The sequence below is a fragment of the Hipposideros armiger genome, unplaced genomic scaffold (genome assembly GCF_001890085.2).
Source record: "Hipposideros armiger isolate ML-2016 unplaced genomic scaffold, ASM189008v1 scaffold_207, whole genome shotgun sequence".
Taxonomy (NCBI): domain Eukaryota; kingdom Metazoa; phylum Chordata; class Mammalia; order Chiroptera; family Hipposideridae; genus Hipposideros; species Hipposideros armiger.
This window is the reverse complement of record NW_017731557.1, coordinates 1,558,690-1,574,301: the sequence shown is the minus strand read 5'-3', so window position 1 is coordinate 1,574,301 and position 15,612 is coordinate 1,558,690. Positions and strand designations below refer to the sequence as shown.

At 40.4% G+C, this 15,612-nt stretch overlaps 1 protein-coding gene across 9 annotated transcripts in view; it reads right to left on the bottom strand.

Moving 5' to 3' along the window:
• RASGRP3 (RAS guanyl releasing protein 3) overlaps positions 1–15,612 on the bottom strand; it is an 88,757-nt gene that overhangs the window by 22,889 nt on the left and 50,256 nt on the right. For all 9 annotated transcript variants that reach the window (XM_019653821.1, XM_019653826.1, XM_019653822.1 and 6 more), the window contains 8 exons: positions 12,383–12,576; positions 11,274–11,376; positions 9,390–9,452; positions 8,731–8,862; positions 7,177–7,324; positions 5,555–5,728; positions 5,059–5,175; positions 2,758–3,033 (listed from right to left, as the gene is read on the bottom strand). In XM_019653821.1, the coding sequence (XP_019509366.1) occupies positions 2,758–3,033; positions 5,059–5,175; positions 5,555–5,728; positions 7,177–7,324; positions 8,731–8,862; positions 9,390–9,452; positions 11,274–11,376; positions 12,383–12,452 (1,083 nt within the window). In that variant the 5' untranslated portion in view covers positions 12,453–12,576. The remainder of the gene's footprint in view (positions 1–2,757; positions 3,034–5,058; positions 5,176–5,554; positions 5,729–7,176; positions 7,325–8,730; positions 8,863–9,389; positions 9,453–11,273; positions 11,377–12,382; positions 12,577–15,612) is intronic.

Genomic DNA, 15,612 nt, shown 5'->3' with positions numbered 1-15,612 from the left:
AGAGAGAGAGAGAGAGAGAGAGAGAGAGAGAGACAGAGAGAGAGAGAGAGAGGCCAAGCTGGGAAGATGGGATTTAAAAGTTTGCCAGTTGCAAGCTTTTGTCCTTTATGAATCTCAGTCTATTCATTCATAAACTAGGAAGGGGCAGGGGTGATGTTATACTCTCTGCCCTGCCCGGGCTACATCACAGGGTGTCTATGAGAATTTACTGAGAAAATACATATGAAAAGTGCTGCGAAAACTGTAATCACCTATTACAGGAAGTTCAAGCATGGCTACGCAGCCCATTGCACAGAGAAGGCATTTATTAATTGTTGATTACTTAAAATTTCTCACTTTCTGTGTTTCAGGGCTCTCAATTGTATGTTGGCTTCCTCACCTGGGACCATGTTTAGAAGCAAGCAATCACTTTAGGCAGAAACTTGAACTAGGGTTTTGGAGCAAAATGAATTGCCCCTCAAATGCTGCACTTACAGACACCCTCACATGCATTTGGCAGCTGTCGTCAATCAGGTGGTTCTAGTCCCAGCATGTAGGTGCTTCATGAAATGCCCACTGCACTCAAGCAATCACCTCATGGGAGTCTCTCTATCCTCATTCTGAGGAGATTACTCCACAGGCAACTGTAACCAGGAAGAATAAATATATAATCCTGGTTGTGAGGAGAGAGGGGGGGACTTTGGTTTTAATTAGAAACTGGCTTGATGATCGGTACTCGTACACGGGACTGTGCTATCCTGATAAGCAGTTGGGCTGGAACCACAGAATCACATTGACACTTGGTTCTTTATTCTCCAGTCTCCACCATTCCTTACATCTAGAATCACAGAAGTTTAGGCTGGAAGTGACCTCACAAATGAACACAAAATCCTTTGGAAAAATCCAATGTCAAGGATTGTTAGCAAGGAGACAAAGCTAAGCAATTGCAGAGGCAGGGCTGAAAGCTGGATCTCCCATCTAGGATCTTGTCACCACGCTGTATTATATAACACTACCATTGCTAAATATTGTGCATGATGGCTTGTAAATTTTCTTTCAACGAGAGAGAGAGAGAGAGAGAGAGAGAGAGAGAGAGAGAGAGAGAGAGAGAAGAGAGAGAGAGACAGAGAGATTGAGCTTGCATCTTTCCCTTTTTCCATTTCTTCCCTGCAAAAAGAAATTATTTCTTAGCTTTTATTTCTGGAGTTCTGATTTTTGATTTGCACACCAAAAACTGTATTCAAAAATCTTTCCATATTTCTCTAAATATCAGTCATGACATTGCTTGTTGCATTTATCACTCAGAATTAACTTCCCTACTTCGTCATTATCTTTGGTGTGACTGAGAAATTATCTGAAGTGTAGGCCCCTGCTCTGTGACATTCTCCTCCTCATCATGGAGACAGCCTGGACATGTGAAACCTAGGCTGGTCTGCAGACATCACCTGTGTCTGTCTGTGGGTTTGGAGTCTATATGAGGTTGCCGCTCTGGTCTCTTATTCATGGAAACAAATTTACATGGCAAATGATTAATAAATACAGGTGCCTGGATTATTGTGAGGTACTTTTTTCCCCCAATAGAGAAAGTCTGAGTGTTTACTGTTTGTCACACAAACTCAACCCCAAGAGATTCATGTTTCTGTGTCTTGGCCACTTCTGCTTTACACTAAGGGTGCAGCTGGCATCACTGTGGACCCCCTTAGGGGTTCTCTCCTTTGGTGAACCATCATGTGCTCTAGGAACAGTCGTTGAGAAGGTCTAGGAACTACACTCTTACTCCAGTGCAGCAGTCCTAGGGGATTTAGGCTCTCAGAGCTTCAGAAAGGTTGTTTTCATTTTCCATGTCCAAGCTTCCAATGCTACAGTGTTACAAACCTAAACAGGGAAGTTGCCCCTCCATTTGCTTAAGCAAGGGTGAGAATTTGGTTCTGCTTCTTCCCCCTACCTGTTGTGTCTTCAAGTGCTAGGACCTGGAGACCAGCTAAAGGTGTGTGCCACAAATGCTGAAAAATATGAATGGTGGGTGAACTTCTGTCTGACCCCACCATTCCTAAATACAGCAGTCAGTCCACTTGTTGAGCTCCTCTCTGTGCCAGGTATCATGAGAGGTGCTGGGGACATGTTATGTATAAGACACGTAAACAGAAGAAAAATCTAACGCAAATCAATACCCTGGAACTTGAGGAGGTTGGCATGTGTGGGCGGGCGGGGTGGTAGGGAGATCAGGGGAGGTCCTTGTCACTCCAGGCTTCAGCGACAGCTGTGCAGTGAGCATAAAGAGAAGCAGAAAGGCCGGCTGAGTGGCTCAGTTGGTTAAGAGCTCACTCAAGAGTTTGAGCTCTGAGCAACAGCGGTTCGAGTCCCGGCCAGAGCTGAGCAGCCGCTGAGCTGCCAACAGGTGGCAGGATGGCTCAGCTAAAAAAAAAAAAAAAAAAGAGAGAGAAGCAGATGCACTGAGGACATATAGAACAAGGTGAATAATTACAGAAGTGTGATGAAGAAGAGGGAGAGGCTAAGGACAGCTCTGGAGGGCCTTTCTAACGGGCAGAGACTGGGCTCCTCAAAGCAAAGGGGTATTTCTTTGTTCTGAGATTAGTCTCAAGCCATGCGGTTATGAGTGTGTGGGGTCCCCTCCCCTCATCCTTTGAGATTTCTGCCACCTTGCGACCCTGAATTCAACCTCTCCCCCTAGTGAACTACTGGCACAGATCTTCTGCATTTGTTGGAAAGTGAGGCGCAAAAGAGTTATTAGCATAAATCCCAGGCCCTTGGACTCACTGTGAGCAGGTTGATCAAATCCATGTTGGGTTCTAAGTGGTGAGAGGCATTCTGCAGGGAGACTAGTTCACTCAGGGTGACGGAGAGCTGGTGCATTTTCACAATATTCACTTTGTTGTCCTCCATCCAGTCTGGGAAAATGACATGGACTGCTATCAAGTCTTTCAAGTGCACGCCAAGGATGGGGATTTTGAAGCCCTCGCAGTCGGCAAAGGCCTTGCGATAATTGCAGTAATTGCCGTTGGAGGAGACCAGCTCAGTCATTTCATTCCAGTTCTGGGAACAGATGGAAAGTAGAGATTTCAGACAGCCTTCCCTTCTGCCCACCCCTAATCCTGCAGTGTGTGGCAAGGAAATTCCTCAGCTACTGAGAGAAGTATCAATTGCACCAATGTTGATTCAAGGAAATATTAACCAGGAAAAAGAAAGGCAAATATACTAGGGCTGGCTATGAGTTGGACAGCCTGTTCCATTCTGCTACAACATGGAAATAGCCCACACCGCTGCCTACCTATTGCAGATGTTGGGATGTTAAATAGTATCATGTATATATAAGTATTTTGCAATTAATGGAAATATTGCACTTCACAAGCATAAGCAAGTATTGTATTATATTAAGTATGCAGTACAGTAAAATTTCCTAATTCTTTCAAGAAAGTTGCTTTGGAGACATTGTTTGAAGGTTTATCTGGGACAGTATGGGGTAGGAAAAGTCAGACTGAGGTGTGAGATAGCTGTAATTTTGGACTCTGCCACCAATTAGAAGGGTGACCTTGAGCAAGTCACCTCAATTTTGGGGGGTCTCAATTCTTTTATGTGTAAGGAAAAAAGAGTTCAAATAAACAATTTTTGAAGATACACTGCTGCTGGTTCCAAGTCTTGTTGAGCTTCTGTTGAATTCATAGTCTTCACAACATTTAAAATGCGTTTTGCTCTTTAGTTGAAATTCAGTACAAAACTAAAGGAAAATGAAACATTTACATAATGAGCCCCATCATACTTGGAGTGAGTACAGTGTTTGAGGTCAGACAGCAGTACTTCTGTGGTTTACATCCTCCTGTTTATATGGACAAGTTATTGTTGGTTGCCTAAGAGCAACCAGACCTTTCTAACCGACCCTAATTTTGATGAGTCTACTCTTTCCCAAAACAGCCCACGTGACTCAGATGGAGTTGTTTCCATTCTCAGGTCCAAGGATGATTCTGATTTACTATCATCATAATTCCACCCCTCTGGTTTGTGATTGGTTCAGGAACACCATGTTAAGCCAATCAGTACATTGTTTTCCTTTGGCAACTGTTATTGGTCCAAGGGTGGGCATGTGACTTGAGGTGGTCCAATCTGTCTAAAAAGAAGGTCTTTAATTCCATGGGGGTAGAGCTCTAGAGAGTTTTCCTTCTCTCCACTTTTTATGAGCAAGAAAACATAATTTTCTGTTGCTGCACATAGCCCAATGAGGAGGGAAGCCAATTTGATGGAAAAAACAAAACAAAAGAAAACTGATACTCAGAGGAAGGCAGAGCAACTGAGCCTGAGCTCTGATCAGGCCATGCCTGAAGTCAGCCTTCCAGTGTATGAGAAGATGATCCATTTCCTTATTATTTAAGCAATTTCAAGATTTAAAAAAAAAAAGCCAAAAAAAATTATAGCTGAGTGTCCTAACTGATACAGCAAAGTACACCTTTACAAGGGAATCTTTTCATTAGGATGAAATGTTTCTCTCTGCTCAATAAAGAAAAATATTATTATTATGGTCTAGAAATAAACATGGCAGAAAAGCTTGATTTGAGAAATGATCACTGGTTTTTTTTGGGGGGGGGTTGGTGGGTTTTTTTTAATATGCTTTTGCTCCTGACAACTCAGCTATAAATCGGAGGAATTTCTATACAAGGACTACGTCTCTCCTTTCCATTGTATCTTCTGCTGTGTCAAACACAGTGCCATGAATAGAGCAGGCGTTTGATGAATTCATTTGAGGCAGAGAGGAGAGGAATGATCTTATCTGCCTTGTGCACCATGTGAATCACAGTGCCTATCACGTAGGAAGCCCCAAATACATATTTGTTGAATATTTACAACTTCTCTATGTTAATATATTTAAGATATTCTTACTGGGACTTGGGCCACAATCTCTAACATGTTTTCCAGGTGGCATGGCTATTCCCTTTCTATTCCCTGCCATTGTCTAAGAAGAAAACTTCCCCCTCTGAGTGATATTTGTTAAGCATATCCTACCCTTAAACAGTTTACTTGTTTAAAAAATCAACTTTTTACTTGGGATTAAAATCACACCCACTGTACCTTTGTAACTTCTGAAGAAAGATGAGAATGGGTCTCTTTGAGGCGTGAAATGGAACTATGACTAAGGCCTCCCACCACTGCCATCAGGGTGTTAAAATTTTTTAGCTGAAGGAGCTTCTGCAATAAAAAATGTTAACATCAATACTTTGTAACAATTTTGCCATTATTCTGAGCTTTCTGAATACAGGTGAATGCATGCACAATTTAATAACAAAGACCTAGGAAAAATAACATAAATTTAAAATGAAGTACAAATAAAATCCACTACAAAAATACATCAGTCATTTCATAGAAAAATAGCTTCATTCAATGCTTGTAAGTATTACCAATTAAAATTAATTTTCTTGAATGAGAAAAGTATTTGTTCATTAGATATTTATAGTTTAATTGTCCTTTATATTGTGAACCCCATATTTCCTTAATGGCTAGTCTCAATAGAATGAATGAACATCCAGAATTTTCAAAGAACCCCAATGTAATTACCAGACCCACATACCTTGGCAACATTGATAAACTTTGTGATGACTTCTGCCCTTTGCTGGGGACTTGGTTTGCTAAGAACCATCAACTGGACCCATTTAGAGATTCCATTAAATAAAGCAATAGATCTCTCCAAAGTTGGGTTATTCTCCAGGCAGCCATGGATGACATAACTTTGGTAATCAGTGAACTAGTAAAGGAAGGTTCAGAGAGTCTGAATTATAATGAAGTCTTTGCAAAATCAGAAATTAGAATGTTGCATGAAAGAGGTGAGATATGGTTTTAGAATAACATAACAATTTCTTTCATTTCACATTTATAATGGCATCTTACAAATTTGAATATACAGGTACCATTAGCGTGCTATTTTGCTACATTTCACTCCCCAATACAGACACATACTTATTACCTATAACAATGTTGGTGGGGCAAGGAAGAGATAAGACTTAAGGTCACATTCCAGTGAGTCCCAAATCTGCTGGATCATACCCACCTGGGACATTTGCTAAACGGTGGTTTCTGGGAACACCCCAGACCTAAGGGATCAGTATCTCCAGAGGAAGAACCTAAGAATCTCCATTTTTCACCCAACACTGTGATTCTAATGGTCAGGTATGTTTGAGATACAATGGCATACATTAAAGAAGAGGAAATAAATAAATAAAATCATTTCAAGTCACAATTTTGTCAAGTTTTTTCAATTAAAAAAATTGTAGTAATTGAAGGAAGGCAGCCCTTTAGCATAACACACACATTTTCAGGAAATCAGCATGGATGTCATCAAATACATATGAGCCTTCTATCACATAAACAGTGCAGGGGGTTCCAGCTCATGCCTGCCTGCAGGGAATCAGTAAGGTCCTCTCCAAGTGAAAGATTACACAGTGAAAAGCATCAGCCTTTCAGAAATCCATGCTTCTCACTTCATGTTGTCCTCTGCAAGGAGCAATGCAATTCATTCCTTGGCATCTCAGAGGAGGAGGAGGGGCTGCCCCAGAGCTTGGCCAGACAAAGACAAAGGCTGCTTGTAAACCATTGTGGAAATATTATCATAACAAGTGGGTAGTGAGTAGGTGGCGAGGAAGAGACCACAGACAGGAGGAAAGAGAGAAGGGATGTAGAGAAGAAATGCTGTCGAGGCAGAGTCAGAAAGAAAATTTAATTCAGGATTTTCATCTCTGGGAAACAAACAACTTGATGTTGAAATTCTCCTCAAAGCCTACATTTTCTATTTTCAACCTATACCCATAATTAGGCATTCATACAAATCCCACCCTAAATAAATATTTCTTCCCCCCAAATGAGGGGACTAGCAAAACCCATTCACTTAGGAGAAGTCAATGGAGTTAAATAAACCTCGAATGGTTAAATGTCCACTGAGTGTTTAGAAAATCAGGCTTTCAGCCTATGAAAGGAGACATTGAAAACAGCGACAGCAATGTAGCTCCTGAGCCATAAAATAAAGACAGGATAATATTTATTTTTGGTTGAAAGGGATTGTTCCTGTGAATTAAGGGCACTTTTCCAATAGAGCACAGTGACAGAGGCTGCCAGCACTTCAGAGTATGAAAACGCAGCTCTTGGGAAAGTTGGCATGATGGTTGTTATCCTTGGAAGAATAAATGTCAAGTTTCTTACTGAGATCCTTCTGAAAGATTTATGCTCCAGAAAAGTGAGGTGCTCAGCCAATTCAATGGGCTCCAGATGGTCAAACAGCAGACAGGCTTTTCCCTTCTTGGATACTTTTTTCCTCTGTGTGACTCTTCTCATCCAGTCGTAGGAAGGACTATAAAAGAAGAGCGAGTCTGGTCAGTGTGCCGAAAGCTCGTTTCACTCAATGGAAGTTATTAACCTACTGACTCTGTAAGGCTTGGCCTACTTCCAGGGGCATGTGCAAAATAAATGCCCTGTCCTGCGTATTTGAAGAGAAAACCACTGACCCATCACCAACAGAACATAAACGTCGAGTCGTTTTTCCAGACAGGGTGGGTTTGCACTGATCCATCCATAAACTCTTACTTGGTCTTTCTTGTGGCAAGTAAGGCTTGGATCATAAGGCAGAGGTCAGGGCCAGGTATATAAATTCAGGAGTTTATTACTATAAAAAATAGTGATTTAAGGCATTTGGGAACCACCAGAAGCTAGTTCTCATGCTTCAGCAAGATATGGATGATCTGAAAAGCTTGTTATGAAAACAGAGGCCTGGGCCTCCCTGCCAGAGATGCTGATATACTGGGAATGAATCTGAATATTCTATATTTTTAACAACATCCCTCCTGATTCCTGGATCACTCACTGTTGATCACACTTGAAGTAGTCTAGGAAAGTAGGCTAGAGTACGAATGGCTAGGACACAAGAGCATATATTTGCAAGATGGATAAACAAAATTCAGGTAAAAAAATAGTTGTCTCTGTGCAAACTTAACTAGTGGATATAAAACACTAGCCCAATTAGCACCGTTCCTTAATAACTGAGCTACCCAGTCCACAGCACTACTATGGTCAACATTTGTATAGACTCAGGCCGACCTCAGATGCACCATGATACAGGGCTTCTCAAATTTGTTTTTTTGTTGTTGTTTTTTTTTTTAGCTGAGCCATCCTGCTACCTGTTGGCAGCTCAGAGGCTGCTCAGCTCGGACTGGACTCGAACCGCTGTTGCTCAGAGCTCAAACTCTTGAGCGAGCTCTTAACCAACTGAGCCACTCGGCCGGCCCAGGGCTTCTCAAATTTGAATGAGCATATGAATCACCTCAGGATCTTATTAAAACACAGTTTCCTATTCAGCAGGTTTAAGATGGGACCTGAGATCCTGCATTTCTATTGATCTCCCAGGTGATGCCACTGCTGCCAATCCATAGACTACACTATGAGTGGCAAGGGCCTAGGAGACATTAACTAGATTCAGTCAGTACAGGGCATCTATTATGTGTCAAATGCTTTCACATGCTACCTTATGTACTTATTGGATGCTCATGATAACCCTATGAGTAGGGTACTATCTCCATTTTACAAATAAAGAACCCTGGAGAGATGAACTACATCCAATGGTGCTCATCACAGCAAGGCTTTCCTGAAAGAAGCACACCTTGATTCTGAAATGGTATGGATTGAGGTCAAGTGGGGTCATCACTGGTCCCTCCCCCATGCAGTGGGCTCATCATGTCTGAAAAAAGCTTGTGACACTCTTACATGCTGGATATGTCGATGAGGCTGATGTGTTTTTCATATCCTAGTTGACTAGCTACTTCTCGGAATTCCTCAGTCATACGGATCAAACCAAGGTCCAAATTAAACTCTGCAGGAAACTTTAGAATCCAGTACCTGAAACACATCAAATAGTTTTGAGAACCAGATTTCAAGCTGGACCTTTACGGAAACTATTATATCATTTTACAGATTGCATTTAATAATGAATGTAGGACCATACCCCCAAATTAGCAATCGCCAATCCCCCGCCCAACACACTGAATCTTGATTCTGCCTCCTTCAATCAAATACCCAAGTCCATCACTCCCATGATGAGTTTCTATTTCTGACTCCAGAAGGAAACCTTCTCCCTACTTATGGCAAGTAGGTAGGAATACGTACCGTGAGGGAGTAGAAAAAAAAAGAATTTACTCTAAGAGCTGGTTTCATGACCTAATCGCATTTACCACTGCTTGAGCTCTAGTCCAAAAGAAAGATAAATTAATTCTACCCCAAAGGACAGAAAAGGTCCAATTTTAACAAAATCAATAAAAGGAGAATCTGAGTCAATTCTATTTGTCAAACTAGGTCTGCTGCTTGGGGAAATGGAAAGTGTCAGTAATTCCAGAACCGGAAACAATTAAATTTGTAAGTATATTTACCTCATGAAGTAGCAGATCTTTAATCGAAATTCATCGCAGCTTTCTCCACAGGCATTTCGATACGTACATTAGTTAAAGAAAAACTCCTTGCGTTTGTTTCCTTTGCACACACCTGCAGCTGTTTGATAAAGGTAGATGACTTCCTGCTAAGAGGGCCATACTGGGGACATTTGGGTTGTGTGGACGTTCAAATGGGGAGAGAAGCGGGTTTTGATGATATCAGCACTGAATAATTGAAACGATGTACCCATTGCTCTGAGATGTACTTTTTTGGTCTGGAAGAGAAGCCACTAATAAAACCATTTTACCTTTCTGAGCATCTACAAAGTGATGACTGTCAACTGTACTTACAAATATACTACCAACTAGAGATAATTTAAACTTGGTAGTACATAAAAGCACAAGTTTAGCCAAAAAGGTTTTGTACTTAGGATTAATACCTTATACACGCACTCTAATTTCATTAGTTTTTGAAAATGCCATTCTCAAGTATATTAATACACAGGTTGTGTTGCAATTTATTCTCATCTATTTATTCACACTTTTAAAAACAAATATTTACTGAGCTCCTGCTATATGCCAGGCACCGTGGGTATGCAATGAGCAAGGGGTCTAAAGGGAGGAAAATCTAAAGAAACGTCTATTCACAGGCAGTTTCAGCTTTTATACAATCTGTTCTTTCAGATATTAGACTTGACTGTGCCTAAGTATCCACTTTTATTTTCATTTCATATATCAGCCAATATACTAATGATGACAATGCTGTTTGAGGCACATTCTTTGGACAGTGTTTTGATCCTGAGGAGGGATGGGGCCAGGCTGAGTCAAGTCCATCCATCCTTCCCTGCATGCTACCCTCCATAGTGGGACTCAGGGAGCCCTTGGACCACTGGGGACTAGGCTCCAGCTCACTTCCAGGGACCTCTGTTCAGGGTGAATGTCCCCTTGCCCTGTCTAACATCCCTTCTGCTCTGTGGTTGTGAGAAGGCGGCAGGGAAGAAGTGGAAAGTGGAGGAAGCTTGAAGCGAGCAGATGGATACTCCAATTGGCCCTAATAACACTCCATGGACCCGCCCCTCTCAGACTCCTCCTGTCCTGTAGGATTTCTCACTCATCTGCAGGGCTTTCTGGACTTGAAGCAGGCACAGGCTGTGGCAACCAACAGTAAAAATTGCATAAACATTAGATATTGAGGAATGAAACCTTACACATGTGAGACTATTTTGCCATTTTCAGTCATTTGACTTTCAACCACCTTTTAGGATTGTATTATGTACAAAAGTTGACACACTGCTGAAAGCCCTTACAGAATATGGGGCTTGGTTTCTTTTTTTTTTGCTCTTACGTCAGAAGGAAATCTAAAATTAACATCAATCAACAAATTACAATAAACCTGCTAGCATGTTTCTTTGTGTGTCTTGCCAGCAAGGGAAGATCTAAAAACTTCATGGTGTTTGTGCCTGAGCCAGATCATATTATTTTGGCTGGCATTTCCAAGTATCTAAATTGTATCTTCTAGGTCCACCATTTTGCCATTCTAAGAGGAATCAATTAGGTCTTGAATCAATGTTAAATATTCTTTCATTGTTCTAACAGCAGAAATGTTTAAGACAGGTTAAAAACACTCAGCTTACAGCTCTTATTTCATTTTACAACTAGTGATTATTTTCAAGTAGAGCCAAAACATCCAGATGGATAGTCAACCATTTGGTCTATCATCCAGATGTTTTGTCTAGACATCTATCTATATTCACAAAACAGCTGGATAACTGACTGAAGACTGTTTATTCATTTTAATTTACTGGCTTTGGTTAGACACTCTCTCTACATAAATATCCAACTTGACTTATGCTTGTGAAAATGACACAGTAGTTGAAAAGATATATGCAGAGAAGTTTTTCTGCCAATTCAGTGGAAGATAAATACCATCGGTGCATCAGTAGAACTATTCTTGGCAAATAACTATTATTCAGCTCTCCACTGTCATCTGTTAAAAAATAAAATAAAATGAGGGGTGAGAAGGTAACACTACTACTCTTCCCTTTTTTAATATCAGTAGAAAAACATTAGTGTAAAATTTTTCTCATGGACCCAATTATCATTTTTCTCCTACTTCTGCTGGTATTTTCTTGCAAGTTAAGTGGGTAGGTCTCACCCTTCCTCTGGTTTAGGGTTGCCAGAATTTAGCAAATAAAAGCACAGGATACTTAGTTAAGTTTGAATTAGGGGTAAACCACAAGTAGTTTTCTAGTATAGGTATGTCCCATGCATTATTTAGGAAATACTTATACTGAAAATGTGGTTTACCTGAAATTCAATTTTAACTGATTATCTTGTATTTTATCTGGCAACCTTACTCTGGTTTAACTCTTCCTATAAAATCAATTCAACAAACAACTCCTGAGTGACTCTTTGTGCAAAGAATAACTCAAATTGTTGAAATGGATCCATAAACAACATAAAAAGCATATAACTGTCAATTCTATAACCTAGTAGGAGATATAAGACATATACGCACACATAGAATGCAGCAGATTGTGCTACCCACACTTGTCTAAGCCAAAAAACCAAGAAATCATCACAGCAGAATATATGCCATGTGATATTAGAGAGTTACAGTGGGCTGTGGGAGGGTGGAGGAAACATCGCTGGCAGGGGAGACTAGGAATGGTATTATGAACATCGAGGTGACATCTGAGATAAGCCCTGAAGCAGAATCTCAGTGAAAGGGGTTTGATAAAGGCAGGAAAGTAGAAAAAGGCAAGGAAAGTTCCAGAAACTTTAAGTGGACACTGTGGGTTATGAGCTGCGGGCAGTAAAGGGAAGGAAATGCAGAGGGTCATGATACTGGGGAGACATTCTGGGCCTTATCAAATCAAAAAGGCCTTAAATATCAAGGTATGGAGATTGAATTCTGTTCCATAGCAACACTTGCCTCTGAGTAGGAGGCAGTGATAGTATCAAGATATATAAAGGGGTTAAAAGGCTCATACCAAACATCTCAATGCAAGTGCTCAGCAGTTCATCCAATGTGGCTGCTTTCCCAAGTCCACTTGACCCCATGGTTACTTAACCGTTGTCAAAAAACTAGAGACATTTTCAGCATCAGACAGACAATCTCCATTATCATGCAGGCTGGTGATGTTTGTGCCTAGTGGTGGTCTCTGTCCTTAGTTATACTTCAAAGCTATAAAGAAACAAGAACAGAAAGCTGTCAGACTAGAGTTCAGGCCCCATTAAATCATCACTTTCCTACCTGAAAAGATGACTTTCATTGACTGCATTTTTTTGCAAAAAGAGGATCAAAGTGACAGAGACTACATCAACCACCATACTGGCAAAATGTTTGCTAAGCTGTCCCTTATCATGTACGGTGCTCTGTGATCACAGAGATGTTCCCTACTAAATACCATTTCATTTTGCAGTTGAAATAGTTTTGGAAACAACATTTTACCCTTTATCCATATTCTTAAGTGATAAAAGATCCAGGAATATTATACACATTACTGGGTTTGATATTATTATAGGTATATGAAGGGAGATAAATTTTGAAATGCAAATATATTTAGGAGCATTATTCTTAGTGATCATATAAATGTTGAACAACTGGCAAAAGAAAATCTTATTTGCCTAAGTTCTCCAATAGTAATACTATTATCAGTAGTACAAATATTAACAATAATTTATTTATACCCACATTCTGTACCAGGCACAATACCAAATGCTTTACATATATTATCCAACTTGATCTTCATGATAATACTGTGAGGTAGTAATTATTATTCCCAGTTTACAGATAAAGTCACAGGATTCACAAAGATTCAGCAGCTTGTCCAAAATCACAGAATGATTATTAAGACTTAGAATCAGGACTCTATTATAAAATCAAACTTTTGGGTTCCCTTTTTCCCTTTTATTATTCCCCCCAGTGTGGATATCATAAAATGTCATAATGTTGTCCCCTAATCTAGTGTGAAAAATATCACTCTTCCATATCATCTCAGAAAGAAGATATAAACTAGATTATCTGTCACAGAGGTAGAAGAAAAATGTGGAGATGACAGCTGTCTTATTTTACAGCACTGTCCTATGGAAAATATGGTTCTAAACAATCTCTCAGGGTTGCTTATACTGAACGTATCCCTGTTGGGGACACATCATCATTTTATTTTACAGATCAAGTCTTTGATACCAGGTTCACATAGAGCATGAAGAAGTCCAGAGGTCATTATGACATGACAGTTATTCACTTTGGACAGTTTAGTAGGTAAATGTGGCCATCTTATGAACCGTTTGAAGTCACTGTCTATTTTACTTTCAAAATTAATTTATTCAACTGGTAATCAATGAGCCCCTGACATGTGCTTGGCACTGGGCTCGGCATTGAGGCTGCCAAGATGATCAAATTCATTGTCCCATTCCTGCCTTCAGTGGACTTACAGTTCACTTCAGAAAACAAACACATAAACAAATAGAAAACAAACAAACAAACAAAACAACTAATGTTCATATGTATGGTTGTATTAGTTCAATGGGACACTGAAGAGTGACATTTGAGTGAGTCTGCTCACCAGGTACATCACTCCGAAGGAAACAAGTTTACTGTGTATTATTTCTATATAAGAACCATATTCCCCAGGCCGGCCGAATGGCGCGTTGGTTAAGAGCTGGCTTGGGACACCAGCTCTGAGCAGCAGGGCCCCGGTTCAGATCCCACATGAGGGCCAGGGATGCTGTGCCCTCTACAGCTAAGATGGTGAACAACAGTTTGACCTGGAGCTGGGCTGCCGTGAGTTGCCAGAGATGGCGTAGGCTGCAGTGGGGCTGCAGTGGGCTGCTGTAAAGCTACTGTGAGTGGCTGGCAGCCAGCATGAGCAGCCAGCAGCCAGCAGCCAGCGTGAGCTGCCAAGAGCCACTGTGAGCGGCAACTAATCTGCCTCACCAGGGAAGAGTGCAATGATAATACCAGCATGGGCCAGTGAAGCGGTTTCCTCTACAACTAGACTGAAGAACAAACGGACAGCAACTTGTCTGTTCTCCTTCCCTGATTCCCCAACGCCCAATGCTATTCCCCACCCCCAATTCCCCAATAAAATCTTTTTTTAAAAAAAGAACCATATTCCTGTTCTGAAGTTACAACTCTTAGAGCATAAAAAGAAGGGTTGCTTGACATGTACAATAAAAATAACGGAAACCATAGATTGATAGTCTCCCAATTCTGCTGCTCAGATGGGTTATTAAAGCTATCTAGAGCCCACTGTTTTACATTTCTTAACCAAGTTACTCTATCGGTAAGGCCTTTCTTGACCACCATATTTAAAACAACATCTCTTTCAGCATGCCCACCTTCCACTTGGCATGCCCTTCCTCACTTCCTGGATTTATTTTTCTTAACACACATACACATCTGACATATTATATATTTTACTTGTTTATTTGTTTTTCCAATCTCTTTAGCACTATAAACCTAAGCTCCATGAACACAGGGATTTTTGTGTTTTTTCCCTCTGGTGTATTCCCCAACTCCTAAGATTTTTCCTCTCGCATATGTGTAGAAGATACTCATAAAGTCATTTGCTAAATTAATGAATGAGTGGATGAATGAATGAAGAAATGAATAAAATAAAAATTGTAAAAAGCTTGTCTTTGAATATGTGTATATTTGTATAAATGTGTACTATAAATTCTGAAGAGGTTATTTTTAGTTTGTTTTACTAACTTAAGTCAGCTTTTAGTAAACATCACTAGCCAGAAGTTCTTGCCAACTTTCTAGACTTAATAGAATCTGCCTATATTCGTAATAAGCACTTGGTTCCTCTTCCATGACGTTTTGGGGCAACACTTCTCTGATTTCACTAATGTAAATTCTGTCAATCCCATTAAAAGTCAAGATTGGGCAATTGAGAAGTTTGATTACCTTCATGTATATACAGATGTTTTTTTTATCTTATTAACTCTTGTTACTGAATAATAGATGGATTACTTAGAACCAAACTGCCTAGATTAACTAAACTAGTTTCTGAGGTCAAATCTAAAATTATGCAGCTGAGCTGTTTAGAGAAGGTGCTGACCTTCCCAAGGGGTCAGAAATAACCTGGTACCAAAACCCTGTCAACCATGTTTGGAGTTATATTTGTGATCTGCCAAGAAGCCAGCACATGAGAGCCACGTGGGCCAGGCGATCTGGTTACAATCTGTTTCTATAATCAGTAGATGTGTCTAC